The sequence below is a fragment of the Cricetulus griseus genome (assembly GCF_003668045.3).
Source record: "Cricetulus griseus strain 17A/GY chromosome 1 unlocalized genomic scaffold, alternate assembly CriGri-PICRH-1.0 chr1_1, whole genome shotgun sequence".
NCBI lineage: Eukaryota > Metazoa > Chordata > Mammalia > Rodentia > Cricetidae > Cricetulus > Cricetulus griseus.
This window is the reverse complement of record NW_023276807.1, coordinates 65,139,157-65,155,065: the sequence shown is the minus strand read 5'-3', so window position 1 is coordinate 65,155,065 and position 15,909 is coordinate 65,139,157. Positions and strand designations below refer to the sequence as shown.

The 15,909-nt window shown below is 41.7% G+C and overlaps 1 protein-coding gene across 1 annotated transcript in view; it reads right to left on the bottom strand.

Annotated features, from left to right (window-relative positions):
- Positions 1-15,909, bottom strand: part of Csmd1 (CUB and Sushi multiple domains 1) — a 1,205,306-nt gene that overhangs the window by 11,439 nt on the left and 1,177,958 nt on the right. Inside the window, exons 57-65 of the mRNA XM_027388213.2 lie at positions 15,040-15,222; positions 11,972-12,148; positions 11,244-11,423; positions 9,496-9,669; positions 8,706-8,879; positions 7,469-7,542; positions 4,532-4,643; positions 2,609-2,788; positions 1,337-1,381 (exon numbers count right to left, since the gene is read on the bottom strand). Of these exons, the coding sequence (XP_027244014.1) occupies positions 1,337-1,381; positions 2,609-2,788; positions 4,532-4,643; positions 7,469-7,542; positions 8,706-8,879; positions 9,496-9,669; positions 11,244-11,423; positions 11,972-12,148; positions 15,040-15,222 (1,299 nt within the window). The remainder of the gene's footprint in view (positions 1-1,336; positions 1,382-2,608; positions 2,789-4,531; positions 4,644-7,468; positions 7,543-8,705; positions 8,880-9,495; positions 9,670-11,243; positions 11,424-11,971; positions 12,149-15,039; positions 15,223-15,909) is intronic.

Here is a 15,909-nt window from a genome sequence, read left to right as displayed (position 1 = left end):
TGCCCCAAGCCACCACTGTGGGTACATCACTATGACAGGCAAGCCTAGTTGTGCAGAATTAGGGAGAACCTAGGGTTTAGATCATGTACCAATCTCTGAGGTGAGATATGATCATTGGTCATGGAGGAGATATTTTCATCTGGGGTGCTTTCTCACTTCACTCTCTTACTGATGGTCACATGCAAGCATAAGGCAAGGACTGGATCCCTGAGCTATAGTATAATGGACCACCCTGACCAGAACCCATTTTATTTAGCACTACCCTTTAGTGAAATGATAAAAGGCATATTGATGCTAATGTTTGTGCCCACAAAGGTGTTTATAGCTATTTCAACATCTGTAATGCAAAGTTGGCAAATAAAAGCCTACAATAACAAAAGCATATTCTGTTTAGTTCCCTAAGGGTAAATGATGCCTTGCAAAGTGTTGACTTTGTTATTGATTTATAAGTTCTATTTAAATAAGACAACTCAAAAGTTCAAAGCATATTTTTACTCCTCATGTGTAGACTGGAGAGAATCCCCTAATCCCACTGGTAGGTTTCTTCCTCATCTGAGAATCAAAGGAGTAGGTAGCATTTTGAAGTATCAGCATTGCAAACAGCCTTCCAGGTGGATTCTGAAATATAGTTTTATATCCAAGAAACTAGGACTAAAAACCTGAGTGCAGAAAGTACTAGGAAAGTCATTTTGTATTTTTACAAAGATTTACTATTTTTGGTTAAAAGCAAAGTCAGGCATGGCTTAAAACAAAACTTGGGGATACATTTTTTTTTCATTCGCTGCACATTTAAGTTTCTGACACAGATCCACTATGCAGATGGTTTCCAGCTGTGATACCTTTTCCTGGGAACAGCATGACATCTATTGGATTCTCCACATGACATACTATCAAGGGACCATATCTGATGGCAGGCTAAAACCTTCATTCTAGAAGACAGAGGATGCCTGAGTTATGGAGATACTGGAAAAAATAGGGCTCCACATTTGAACTGCTCAAATAATAACTTTTAAGCTGTCAAATGCCTTGCGTATGCTAACTCCCTCGAGGAGGGGAATTGCAACCCTATTTATAAGGCTCTCCATCATACCACATGTGGGGCTAAAATGCCCAGTGTGTCTTCTAATGAAGCTCTGTGACCACACCAAAGGCTTTGTTTTATGTGGTGACATTCTACTAACAAGCTACTGGGGTGAAGGAAACAGAGTTGTGTGCAGGTGTGGTGCTTTAAAGGGACCAATAGATTCAGAAATTTCAATTCTAAAAATTGTTTCACTATGCAGGACTGAGAACAAATCAGTTTGGTTGAAAGCTAGAACTCTTCTGGTATACGAACCTGGAGTTTTAGTAACTGTTTCATTAACTTCTCTCACTCCTTTACCTACAAGTAAAAAGACAAATTATCATTTTCAAAAACATTTATTTTTTGGAATCAGGTTGAAAAAAATGTCAGATTGAAGCGATTCTCCTTTCTCTGGATTTATAAAAATGTACAAACTATAAATATTGTATGCATAAACACTTTAAACCCAGGTATTCACAGCAGAATCTCCTTGTGTTTGTAGAAACACTGAGCTTGGTGGTGAGGCCCGTGTTTGTGCCTCTAGCACTGAGGTTGGCACTAAAGGTGCTACAACAGAGAGCCTTGCAAATGAGGGTGGCCAAGGGTGAGTTCCTGACAGCCTCTGAGTGGACATTGCCACCACCAGCTGGAATCCCAGGTGAGGAACATGTCACAATCCCTCATTATCCAGTCCACTACATCTGTGAATTTGTAGGCTAATATTGAAGAATGGCAACTTTCTTCACCCATACATTGTTGAGTTTGCTCAAAATTAGGTTTCTAAGCTCTTATGCCTTATCCTAGACAGCAAACTATTTTGTAAATATTTGTTCTCCTCTACTTATGATAAGGAATGAGAGTCTAACTTGAAAAGTGTGACCATAGGGGCTCCAGGGAATTCAGGCTGAAGCTGGGGTGCCTTGGTACTCTGAGATGTCTGAACCCATTGCTCAGTGATTGTCACACAGGGTGTGCTGGGTCAGATGCTGGTGACATTTCTCATCAAATCTGACTCAGACTCAGTCCTCCCCTTAGTAAACATATGCACATATGAGTGATTAAAGGCACTGTTTCCATGCTAATTGCAATACTGCAGTAGAGCCAGTATCAAGAATAGAAAAATTGGTGTTTCACCACCCAATGGCTTGTGATCTTAAAAATAACATCACTCATTTTACATATGCTTGGATTGCCAATGGCATTTACTGACTCTTCTCATTCTAAAGATATGCCATTTTTCTGACATCATAGTGTATATTGTCTTTTTTTTCTCAGAATGCTTATCTTCAGCCAAACAGGTTTCCTCTGTAACTTAAAATCAGTCAATAACGAAGTCTACACATCCATTAGTCTTGCTCCTTGTGTCAGACACTCTGCACACATCCAAGCACACAGAGCCCAGGCACTGTGGAACACTGTCTATGGGGCACTGATGTTCCATCACAATGTCATGGGTCCCTGACCTGCACACTAGCCTGACCACAGGGGCAGCATCTCCTCCTGGCTCTTTAGAAGTATGTTTTCACACCTCAACCAGGGACTTACTTTTACAAACTGGCGATTTCCCTGTCCATTTCATATCTGCTTTACATGTCCTGTGTTCAGATCCACCAGCAAGGAAAAATCCCGGATGGCAGGTGTAGACTAAAGTGTAGCCAAAAGCTGGAAGATCGATGGCTCTCACATCTGCGTGGGCTGGGGTTTCTGGCTGTCGGCAGGCATGGGCTGAAAAGGCATTTACTCTGTTAAAAAGCTCTGGGGCTCTCTGTTCATTGTTAAACTGCTACATTGTATATGTCCATAGGAATTAACAGAGGAAATTTCTACAAAGGGTTACATACTTAGGGATTACATACACGAGAAATACACACACACACACACACACACACACACACACACACACACTTATATACATACACATGTAAGTGTATAATTATGTATATAAATTTAGAGGAGAGATCCTAGCTTTGATAAAAAACAGAATACTCTGGTATAAAACAAGAGAAATATGTTTAAAATCCTTAGTGTGGGGCTGGAGAGATGGCTTGGTGTTAGGAGCACTTCTTACTCTCCTAGAGGACTTGAGTATGGCTCCAGCACCCATGTTAGGTAGCTCACAACCTCCTAGTACATCAGCTCCAGTGGTCCTTCTTCCAGCCTGTGTGCACACTGGAATACATGTAGCATATATAGACGTGCACAAATAAAAAATGAAAGTAAATCTTTAAAGATTTGTAATAACCACTCCAACAAGCTAACATATGTAGATCCGTGCATGCTCAGATATAAGCCTGGATTCTTGTCAGATGTTATCCAATACATTTATTGCTTGATGAAATGAGTGTTAAATTTTGACATGTTTTAGAAGTTTAAGTCATAATTATAAGTTACACAAGTCACAATTATAAGTTCTTATTTCTTTTAAAATATTACTTAGGAACAAATAAAGTTGGATTATTCATGTCTTATCATAAATAACCTCATTTTATAAAACCCACACATGTCTTTAGTGAAGGACTCGTAAGATGGTTATAAAGTAAGCCTCTAATTTTACAGTTGCAAAGATAGTTGCTTTAAGTATTGTTAATGGTTCATGTTTTGGCAAAGTTTCCATCTTTATTCTTGCATTATAGCAGCCTTTATAACACACATAGACACATCTGAGTGTGGAGGTGCACGCCTGTGCGAACATATATACATAGCTTCTTCAAATGGCTGGGTAGTGAGGTAGACATGTCAGCTTTGGAATAAGTGTACACCTGATCACTCTGACGAGGAAATACACAGTAAATTCCACCTTACCTGCCATTACGATAACTTTTCACAGCATGCAACTCAATGCTTTTATGTTCAACATAGCAAGGTATGGAGATTCCTAAGATAAGTGATGGGTGACATGAACCATTTAGTCCACATTCGCACAGCACTTTCCTATTCTCATGATTGAGTCACAAAGTAAAATCCACTCCATCCATCCACTGTTCTGATGATCATTCCTTACAAACTTTCAGTGAGTCTAGAGCTACAGCTCCATGCTGAGCACATATTCTGAGAGTCTGGCTCATTCCTTGATCCAGTAAATGGAGTGTGAACACATGGAAGGACAGCTACACACTGGGGGATCTTCTGTCAAGCAGTGCTGGGTTGGAAGTCCCTCTGTGTCTTGGGTTTCTGGCATTTGCCTCATATCCCCCAGGAACCCAGTTCCCGGTCATCTGCTGCCTCATGCTACCTCCCTGATACATCACATCTTGGAGTTGAAGACCATCATTACCAAGCCCCCAGCCTGGTTGGTTTGACTGGTCTTGGAACCTTGGGAACATTTTGAGAAATGCACAAATTTAGAAATAGAGAATGAAAAATGAACAAGCCCATGGATCTTCACAGTTTTTCTGGAAACTGTGAGCTCTTTTGTGGACACTCGGCAATGGTGGTTCTTGCAGCTGTGGAGGGAGAACCTGGACTTACGTATGCACTCTGTCTGTATCCCACTCCACGTGAGGTTTGCAAGGCAGGTCCGTGTGGTGGAGCCTTGGATGTGGTAACCCTTCCTACACCTGAAGAACACGGTGCTTCCAACCTGAGGAAAAAAGCAACAGGGCTGCAGAGGAAGACCAGCACCCCAGAACCAGGGGAGATGTACCAGTGACCTATGCTGCTGAGCCTCTCTGCAGGGACCAGCAGGCCACTTCCATATGCAGGATAGAGCACTTGCTGAGTACCGATGAGGGGGTGGGGGAGTTAGAAAAGAGGGAACAGCATCTGGAGCTGACGATCAACATGGCTGGTTGCTTGTGTCAACATAATATGCTTTGACATGGGGACAAATGCCTGTAATTCAGGAGGCTGAGACATGAGGATTGCAAGTTCAAAGCCAGCCTGGATGACATAGTGAGATTCAGGTTAGCCTGGGATGTAGGTTGCAAGCCTGACTCAAACAACAAATGCAAACAAAAGTTTGCATTTCAGGAGTCTCCCTCTTTCATTTATGCCTATTGGTTTACTTTTCCTTCCCTTGGCTCCTTGTGTATTTGAAACCGCAGACAGCACTTGGGGCGGGGGTGGGGGAACTGCTTTTGTTAAGTCTCTGGAGACCCTCCCCCTGCTGTGCTCTCCTGGGATCCATCACAACTCAGCGAGGTATCAAAATCTGTGAGACATATTTCCCATCTGAGTCCCACTTCATCTGCAGACTTCAGTTGTGTCTCTTCTCTCTGTTTCTTTCCTGCTTTCTTTCCACACAAGGGCCTTGTCGTTTACAGGCCTTGCCCTGAGCTGAGTCAGTGGCCACTGAGTGCTAAAGCTCCAGCCATATTCTTCCTCCTATTCCTACCCTAACCAGGGGAGGTTTCTAGAAATCCAGATTTCTTTTAGACAATGACCTATGGCTACTCTTTGGGTATACATAGAATGTATGGTTCCCACTCTTGAAACATAAACACAGGCAAGGGAGAGAAAGAAACAGCTGCCCCTTGAGCTGTTTTCTGGGGTGTGGGTGTGGGGTAGCCCTGCTGGGACTTGCTGAATCCACAGCATTCCTTTTGCACCAAAGTAAGAGTCCAAAGATTCAAAAATCCATCTTCACACAGCTCTGAGATTTTTAAACTGTTCTTTGTCTTCTCATGAGTGGCAGCCTGCACAGTTCCTTACTCTGCCCTCACCCCTCCTGGAGTGAGATTTTGGAAAAACTATAATAAAAACCATGAGAACCCAGCTAGCATGTTGAATGAGAGATGTCATGGGGGTGTGCTCTGATCACGTGATAAAGTAGAAGTGGGGGATTTACAATCCAAGAGAAACAAATTTACCTAAAGTTTTAATCAAGAACTGGTACCAACTAGAGAGAAATAACAATCTGTTCCCTTTTCAGCAGGGATTTTTCCTATCAGATATGAACTCTCAGACTTCCTGGTGACACATTGATGGCATGTACCAATAGGAAGAGGGAAAGAGCCCTGCCATTTCCAAGAAACCATAGCATCCTGTCAGTAAAGCAGTTTTAGCCAGATGTGCCAATCCATGGGACCTGACTGTGTACCTGTTCTGGACTGTGACTCTATGGGACAGGGCTTACTAGACAGCTGACAGGTAGCTAGTCTCTCCACTTAGGCATTAGCATAGTGAAAATGGAACACTCCAGAACTTAAGAGGCCCCTTCTTGGTGATGGTGTTTCATCGGGTTCTAATGGAGGAGGAGGAGATCCCAGGAGAGGCTGTACCTCCCAGTTCAGCCTTAGCTCTAAAATGCCATGTCTGTGTCCTTTAAATGTAATGAGTCATGCTATTGGGAGCTGTCCATTGTTAATTTTCTTTGACGTGGGTGAGGTATTTCTCCATCTTTATCAGCCTCTTGTGAGGATCAAGGAATGTGGTTACTTTACCATTTGTGTGACTGTAGGTTGTGCCCAGGTAGTCTTAAGAAATGCTGAAATCTGTGGTGACCAACAGTAGTCATTTTTCCAAGGTGAGTCAATGAGAACAATATCCATTTATTTCCTAAATGACCAGAAATTTGGAACTGAACATTTAGCCGTCAGAAGGCATTTAGCTGAAGCCCGAGGCCATACCTGGATCATAATACACAATGTGCTAAATTCAACCCATCTACTGTGAGAATTATTCTGTGGGACTCCAAAGAAAAGTGACCAAGTAGCAAGGAAAGATGGATAGAACCAGTAAAAATAGAAACACTCTGGTGCCTCTGAGAGATAGGATGAAGTGGCTGAGGGAAAAGACTTTTATTTTAAACTGGTGGAGATATTAACTTGAAAACAGCAAATACATCTAACTTTGGGTGTCTGAGTCTTGTCACAGAGAGCCAGGTGTCACTTGGGGAAATCACACCACGGATGGCTGATGCTTGCCATATCAAATTCATCATCTTCCATTTAAAGGATTTCTCCATTAACTGTGGTAATAATACACATCACATTGAAGGCAGAAGAACATTCCAAAGTGATACTCAAGTGCCAACAATTCAAGGTACTTCACAAGATCATCTTGAGAATGGATATCTCGGCAAAGCTTGGTGTGGGAGCTGAATTGCAGTTTTCCTTCTGGTTTTGCTTTTCTTTCTGGAAATGTGTGCTATGTTCTAATTATATATAGTCCACAAATGGAGGTTTGTATGTTACAGCAACAAGTCTCTCTGACTTGTTAATTGTCCTTTTTGTTATTAAGCCAAAAGTATGGAGTCACATGTGCCTCTCAATGAAAATCAATAATATAGCCATCGGCACAATGTTAATGGATAGGTGAACTGGCTCCTGTGTGGAAGTCCTGGTTGAAAGGATTTTCTGTGCAATAATGTAATACGAATAAGCTATGGAATATAGCAATGTACACATGTGATTGCTATCAGCTAGGTCTCATGCCTTTAGAACATAAAAAATGAAAATGAAGTACCTCATATCCTTTAGAGCTATTCTGTATTCCAAAGTGGGGAGTGCCAGGGTCTGGGCAAGCTGTGTGTGCCGGATCTGCAATTCACAATTAAAAATAAACTGTAATGCCTTTATTGAAAGATCTTGCAAAATTAGAAAATGTTTTCAAAACGCCTATGATATTTTTATGAATTGATAAAGTAAGTGGCTACCTTTATCTCCTTGGACATCTCTGATGCTTTATCAATTTTAGACCACATTTTGCATATCCACACTAGATCTGCATGTCCACATCTAATCTGCACATTTGTATCTATTTGAGAATAGGCCATTCTTCCTCATTCTCTGGTGTATGTCTGTCTGCTGACAGATACTTTTTCCTGAATATTAAAATCTCTCCAATGGTTTTCTACTCTGATTTTCTGGTTTGTACAGATTTACTGTCATAGTTGTTCATCCATATTGGTCCATATTTTTTGGATGATTTCTTCTTAAGTTTTCAAAATATATATAATATTCCAGTGGAAGCTCCTGGCACTATATCAGGAGCATTTTCCAAATGTGTGGGATGTAAACAGAGAACTTGGTGCACTGCTGCTGTTCCTATCAGCTTGTACAGAATAACATGGATAGTGTCTTAAAAGTTTTCTCCTATATGGATTGGGAAGTCTGGGGAAGGAAGACACTGCTAATACAAACCAGTCTGCCATGTAGTACTTAAAGCCAAATGGCAGGATATAGTCCTAGAGTTACAATGAAAAGTTTCATGGAAATTATTTCTAATGCTGCCTTTAGTTTCAGGTATAAACAATTTGATTCCTGGGAAAATTGCTGAGGCTAAATCTCTTAATTCCTTTACTGTAAATTTGAACAAGAATCTCAGTCAAAGTGGGTGGTCGATATTAACTCACAATAAGAACAGCCTCTTCTCTATGGGGATGGTTGCTAGGGGATGGTTGCTAGGGGAATGGTAATAATTGCATCATCCAGAGTACCCCTTCCCTAGGGACAAAGCTGGAAGCCGCTGAGCTGGTGAGCTGGCTGGAGATGGAGATGCTCAAGTGGGAAAGAATTCTTAAGGCTTGAAACCACCAGTTTATGTGGTTTCAAGGAAGCTCAACTTCCCTTAGCTGTACTGATTATAGTTACTTTAACCAGGTCGATGCATAGGACACTGTCTAAGACATAACCACAATTGAGCCTGAGTGTCTGTAGTAACACCATTCCACCCTGAACCTTCGGCTGTGTCAGCACTTTACCTATACAAGTGGGCTGGACTCCACTCCACATTCCGTCTGCCTGGCAGGTTCTCCTGGAGGATCCCACCAACACGAATGGGGGTTTGCATTGGATGAAAACCTCAGACTTAAAGGTGAAGCTTTTCCCACTGAGCCGGCCCTCTGCAGGGATGCCAGGATCACCACAGAACACAGCTGGGGATATAAACAGGTCATGTCAGCACTCCGCATGTCTGTACTAGGCTAGCCTACTAAACCTGCTTAGATCCTATGGATCCTTCAGATTCTGCCACTGAACCAGCAAACTCCCAAGGAGAAGACACTGTGATAGCTAATGTTATATTGATGGCTAACTTTATGTTTAAAGGTTTAAAATCTCTGGCTTAAGGGAACTATAAAGAAAAGTAGATCTCCAACTGTTAAGGGTTAATTTTTTTTAAAACTGCTGTTTCTGTTTCTGTAAACAAGCCTGTTTTGCAGTGGATGACCTTCTGCTGGCTAGAAAAAATTGTAACTGTATTCTTTGCTTTTATAAAACCCTGAGTGAGGCAGCTGGGCTGGACTGGGTGTTGTATTTAGGAATCCTGAGTCCAGTATCTAAAAAGAAGCCTCTTCATTATTAATTGGTACAATTTATAAATAGTCAGATTGATGACTCTCTGAACCATCCCATAATAGCACCTGCCTTTGGCCACACATGCTCAAGTATCAGAGTTTACACAATTTGACCAGAGCTACATAACACTATGTTGCTGGAAGTACCTCCCTTGAGTGTCAGAGATCACAAGACACACTCTACACTAGGACTTACGCAAGCACTGAGGGACTTCTCCTTTCCACACTCCATGCCCTTCACAGGACAGGATGGCCGAGTGGGAGAGCTGGTAGCCATCCACACAGCTGTAGCTTATGCTGGCACCCCATCGGAAGTCTGATCCCTCCACCTTCCCGTTTGGTACCAGAGGAGGCTGATTGCATAGGACAGCTGTTGCCAAAAATAAACAGGTCAAATACTGATGGACATGTCAGCAGGGCTGTTTATGTCCCCCCACCACATCTCTTACTGTGGCTCTTATCATGGCTCTGACCATGGCCTGTGCCATAGCCCCATCCTAGATCTTTCCATAGATGATACCACATAGCACTTGCCATGTCCCCACTGCCAAATCTTCTGCTGTGGCTCCTGTCAGCTCCCCCCCCCCGCAATCATTAATGCCTTTTTAAATAGTAATAATTATTGAAAAAGTAACAACATAAGAGTTTTCTTAAGTTATTTCTTCCTTAGCTTGGATCAGTTACTTAAAAGCAACCATGAGGTCAAACCACAAAGCACTGCACAATGAAACAGTATTAATTCCCCTGTGCTGGTCACACACAAGGCCAACGGGGGAAGGAAACAAGAGCTATGGGCATCAAGGACTCGGGAAGCCTCACAAGAAATTCACAAACCAGGAGTCCTTTTGAGACCCAGATGATGGTGCCTTTCCTTGGACCTTCTTGGGGTCCCAGCACCCACTCTTACACATCTTTTCCCAATCACCCGAGGAAAATGCCACGTGTTAGCATTTATGCACAGCCCCGTAAGCACAGCCCCATAGCATCCTAACTTCAGCCATTCTTTCCCCTCTTGTCCCACCCACTCCAGGTCAGTGACAGGAGAATACAGTGGGATACTTCATCTTCTGATTATGGGGATGTCCTGACCATGCAGATCCCTGGTATCCATACAACTCACCCAGTCCAGTTTCCCTCTGACTAACCAATCCAGCCCATCCCATCATCCCATTTGGCTAGAGCCTGCTCGTTTACTGAGTGTCAGGCTATGTAAGTCACAAGCCTTCTGGATCCTTCTCAGCATATGTCCATCTTCTCTCTTTACATCAGACCCCACAACATTTTGGTACTAACCCTCCATCTGCATTCTGTCATTGTCAGATGGCCAGCTGGTGTGCTCCTGCCTCTATATTCCTGACAGTACACTCACCGTCATGTCAAGCACCTATGTCCCATCAGCTTATTTACCAAATACTGCCTATCCATCACACTTTCTAAAGCAGTGGTTCTCAACCTGTGGGTCATGAACCCTTTGGGAATTGAGCATTTCTTTCACAGGGGCTGCCCAAGAAAATACAGACATTTACACTACATTAAGAAACAGTAGCAAAATTATAGTTATGAAATAGCAATGAAAATAATTTTATTGTTGGGGGAGTCACCACAACATGAGGTGATCACACATAAAGGGTGGGTCGCAGCATTAGCAAGGTTGAGAAACATTGTTCTAGAGGTGAGATGAGTCACATGGCCCTCACCTTCTCTACACAGGAAATTCTAATCTTGAGCCATTCACTGTAGCCCTCCATGACTCAGTTTCCCATCTATAAAACTGTCACCACTGAATCAGGAAAGAGTGGATATTGACAAACAGGTTGAGAAGAATTCCTGGGACTCCTGGCTGCTGGAACTGATTCATAAGCACAGAATGAATGTAGCACAGTCCTGTAAAGACTTCTAAATCCACAGTACCAAATAGAATGCCAAATAAATGATGGCACACACCTTTGCAGATGGGCCTGCTCTGATTCCATGTGCCATCTTTGGTGCAGCGGATGGTGGGTGATGTTGGGGGTTCCATCAGGTAGCCAGGGTTGCATTGATAGCTCACAGTCTTGTTGAATGTGAAGTCTGTCCCAAACTGGATACCATTGGGCAGTGTGCCAGGATCCCCACAACTGATGACTAAGAGGCAGGTAACAGGAAAGAAGCAGACAGATGCAAATTATCATGACAGGAACCAAACTGTATGAGGGCTCTTCTGGGATACAGCAGGGAACCAGAGACGTGCCCAACCCCAGAGCACAGATTCCACCCACCTGCTGCCAAGATGCTGTGTTTGGCATTGTGAACTGCTGCTCTATTGATAGGTGGTGGCTTGGTTGACAGCCATTGCTGTTCCTAATTAAGACACACCCACCATAGCTAAAAACAAGAACAAAGTAGCTTATTTCTTTTGAAATTGGGTGGTCTGGAACCAGGGAAACCTTGCCTTACTCTATCGTTCTTCCTTCATTGCACAGCCTAACTGATCATTTAAATAGCTTCAGCTGTGTGTGTCAAAGAAGAAAATTCTTAAAGCAGCCAAGAAAACAGGGCAGCACACCAAACTTACAGTAATCCTTTATCCTGAATGATTTTACAGAATCAATAGATTTGGAAATTCCACCGTCTCCCTCAACTGATGGGCTTCTTGGACCCCCGATCCTAGCTACCCCTGAGCAGGTACTCACTTGTACAGTCAGGTGCTGTGCCTGTCCATGTCCCATTGGCTGTGCAGTGCCTAGTCATGAGTCCTGAGGTCTTGTAGCCTTCCCAGCAGGCATAGATGACGGAGCTGGAGAATAGGATGCCATCGCTGCTCAGGATCATCCCATTGGTGGGAGTGCCAGGGTTTCCACAGGACACAGCTGTCAGGAGGCAAAGACAGCAAATGGTCCACAGGGAATTAGCCAGGACTGAAGCTTAAGACAATGGGGGGGGGGCAATAGGCATAGGTTCCCGATAGGAATGTGGGAACACTTGTATGGGATAAATTCAGCCTTTGTCTTACCTGACCCTCAGATTTATTTGTGATTAGCCACAAGAGTAAAACCCATATTTGCACATCTTTTCTGATCAAAACATGGATTTGAAACATTGAAAATCCAAAGCTTTGCTACTCTAAGCTTGAACATACTTTTAAGCAATGTAGAATTACCATGAACTTTAAAAAGTATTATATGGTATTAGAGTTCAAAAACATCTTCCCTCATAGTATTGTTTCTTTCTTTGAGATCTGGAAAAATAAGGCAATATGTTATACCTCCAGTAGAGTTCACATGGGAAGCAGGGAATACCTCAGGAATGCAAACAACTGTATCCATTGGATTGTAGTCTCTCTCATGTTATCAAATCTACCCACAACTGTATAATTGGATGTCACATGATCTTACTTTGCATTGCTCACTGAAGCAGAAGTACCTTAATGCCCCCTAAAGGCCTGGAGACCTCAGTTAATGATGCTCAGTGCAATAGGGCAGGATTCTCATTCACTGTGGACACCTTAGTCACCAAGCAGAGGCAGACCTTTCAACAACATCCTGTTTGACATTTGTGTTGAGCAGTATTTATCAATTCACTCAAGCTTCCCTAAAACATAGACTAAAATTTCAAAGTGAAAAGACAACAGTGTTGGACTATTCAGAACAATTACTCATTCAATACACATTTGTTTAGTACTTAGACTATCATAGCTGTTTATAAAGTCTTTTAACGAAAGGGATCATGGTAGTCCAACCCAGAACCTGAGAATCAATGAAGGATGAAAGTGCCATTTCTACCTGACCATATTTGTTAAAATAACCCATGTGTACAGCTAAGTCACCCATACAGGACAAAATTAATCAACTAATTGGTGAGAATCATTCAATTTATCTTATAAGCAAATATAAGTTAATGAGTTTCCACCATGATGATGTTATCTGAAAAGAGACATTTTCCTTCAAATATTGTATTCTATAAAGTAAGACTTGAAATTAGATTCTTTCCTTCTTTTTTTATTTAACAGTAAGAAACACATTCATTGCCTGTCATACCAGGGAAATGCAGATAGAAGGCAATGTCAACTTGTGTTTTGGAATGACTTTGATGACATATGATAGGATGTGATGCTAAAAGCAATAGGTTCTATTTGTAGTTACTAAAAAAAAAAGATACTTTGAAAATTAAAAGGTAAAACTTAACCACATTCTATGTTTCTAGATTTTATTCTTTGTTTAAAGTACATCTTCTGCTTGATAATTGTTTGTGTGTCTCATTTTGCTTATACCCAATTCTATCTTACTTAATTTACAGTAAGATATAACTTAACTAATTATAAACATCTGATTATTTAATAACAGCAGAGTCCACCTCTGTTATGTCAGACAGATGGTAGTTGCATTGTACTAACTCTGTGTTTTTTCTCAGTTAATTTATAAAGACAGTGGCTTCAAACTCTATGTATAATGTAATGAACTGTCAAAACATTAGTTAAAGCACACCCCTGTCACTGTAATGTGTGGAATGTCACATGTTCTGACTATTAGTGGTGATGACAAGCAGGTTGTAGCTCAGTTTATCTCCCATCAATACCATAATTTCATTGCTACAGTTGAATTTCAGGTGCATAAAAATTATAAGAAAGTGATAAAGTTTTGTCCAGTGCAACTGAAATCAATTGACATCATTATAGTAAAGCAACTTCCTGAGTGAGAAACTTGGAAGCAATTGTTAATGAGTCTGTGTTCAAAAGATAGAGTACTAACCAAACCCAACATAATGTAAAAGAAATCTACAGGCACGTAATGTTAAAATGCCATAGGTATATAAATCATTTGATCTTTATGAATGTTTTAAAAGCCTTTCTTCCTTTTTTCCCATGACTTGTGAGTTCCTTTTACAATTCATTCCAGTTTCCCATGGGTTGTAAAGTTTTTAGTAGATTAAGAAGAGGCAATGACATCACAATAGGAATAATCTTGACTAGGGAACCAGTGCTTCAAGTCTTGTTTAACACTTCTAGAGATCCAGTCCCCAAGTGGTGACACTGCAAGAGCTTTTTCAAATATTCCAAATTATACAGAAAAAGTTTTATTCATACAAAACAAAGTACTCAAGCATAATCTTTTTGAGACTCAAAACCTGAGAAGTTTGCTTATGTGAGTATCTCTTAGTTAACGGCCTATCTGCCTACATTCTGATGCTATTTTCTGGACTTTGAGCACATCATTATCAAACACATCACTTCACCTTTGCCTAAGGCAGACTTTGCAGTCATCTGGCCTATATATCAGACCTATGGAGGTCTGATATACTCACTTCAAAATGCCACACAGATTATAACCTTAGATTGCTTTGCAGCTGCTATGCTTGAAGACACCAGCAGAATGCAACCTGTCAGGATTGATGTACTCCCTGCCCACAGAGAGTCCGTCTTCTGAGTCAATTGCTTCTTCTCATTTCCCATCAACCTCTGTTCACCTCCAGGATCCATACAACAAGGCATCAGTCACAGGGTAGCATTGTATTAGAAACCCATTTTTGTGTGATAAACATTCAAAGAATGAGGACTAGTGTGATATGTCCTTTGGACAGTCAGGGCATCTCTAGGGCTCACTCATAACCTGGGCTGATGCTCTTAAAACTGTTGGGAGAAGGGTTCAAGTGTACACGTGATAAAATCCTCTAGGGACCCTGTCCAGTGGTCCCAGTCACTTTACAATGATTCAGTGGTTTGAAGAGTCAGTGGTTGGGAGTCTGTGGGGCTTGAACCACTCACCTTCACACACAGGCTGGACTCCTGACCAGGACCCATTCACCAGGCATGTGCGCTCTGCAGAGCCCCGCAGCTGGTGGCCCATCTCACAGGAGAAGCGCAAAAGACTCTTTGTCTTAAACTCATCCCCAAGGCGAGACCCATGTGCAGGGGTCCCTGGATCACCACAAAATCCAGGATTATTTCCTGAGGAGGACAAAACATTGGGAATGCATGACTTGTTTAAATCAAGTTGTTTGGTAAAAAATTTCTAAGGCAATTAATGCCTTCTTTAAAATGCCTTTAATATAAGCTATGCTTTCACAGCACTGTGGCATCTGGGAAGAAAGGTTTTCTGCACCATACTTCCTAACATGAAAGAAACTTAAGATAATGTTTCTTTGTCATCAAAATAAAAAATGTGGTTAATGAGGAAACGTGGTTCTTTGGGGAAAAGTGAAATATTGAGATGTGATCACAGTGACATCCTAGGACAGTGAGTGTAGGCAGCAAGAGAGAAATGGGGGCTCAGGTTTGCCAGCTACACAGGAACTTCAAGGTGTCTATTCTTCAAAGCCACGTCTGGAGTTACTTATTACATCTTAAAGATTACCCATAGAAAATTAAGATGATAAAAATAATGAAAGTGACTACTAGAGGTGAAAATGTGGAGAAATAGAGTGGAAACATATAAAACATTCTACCAAGATAAGAAAGAGCTCCAGGATGGCAGTCGGAAACACCTGTAGAGGGAAATGTAGAGATGGGCCTATGAGAATGGGGCAGATGCCACTGTCAATTCAACAGGAACCAGTGATGATGACAGAGATGCTGAAGAAGATGATACAGATCTATGGGATGTGGCTTAGTGAGGGGGTGAGGATGAAATGATAG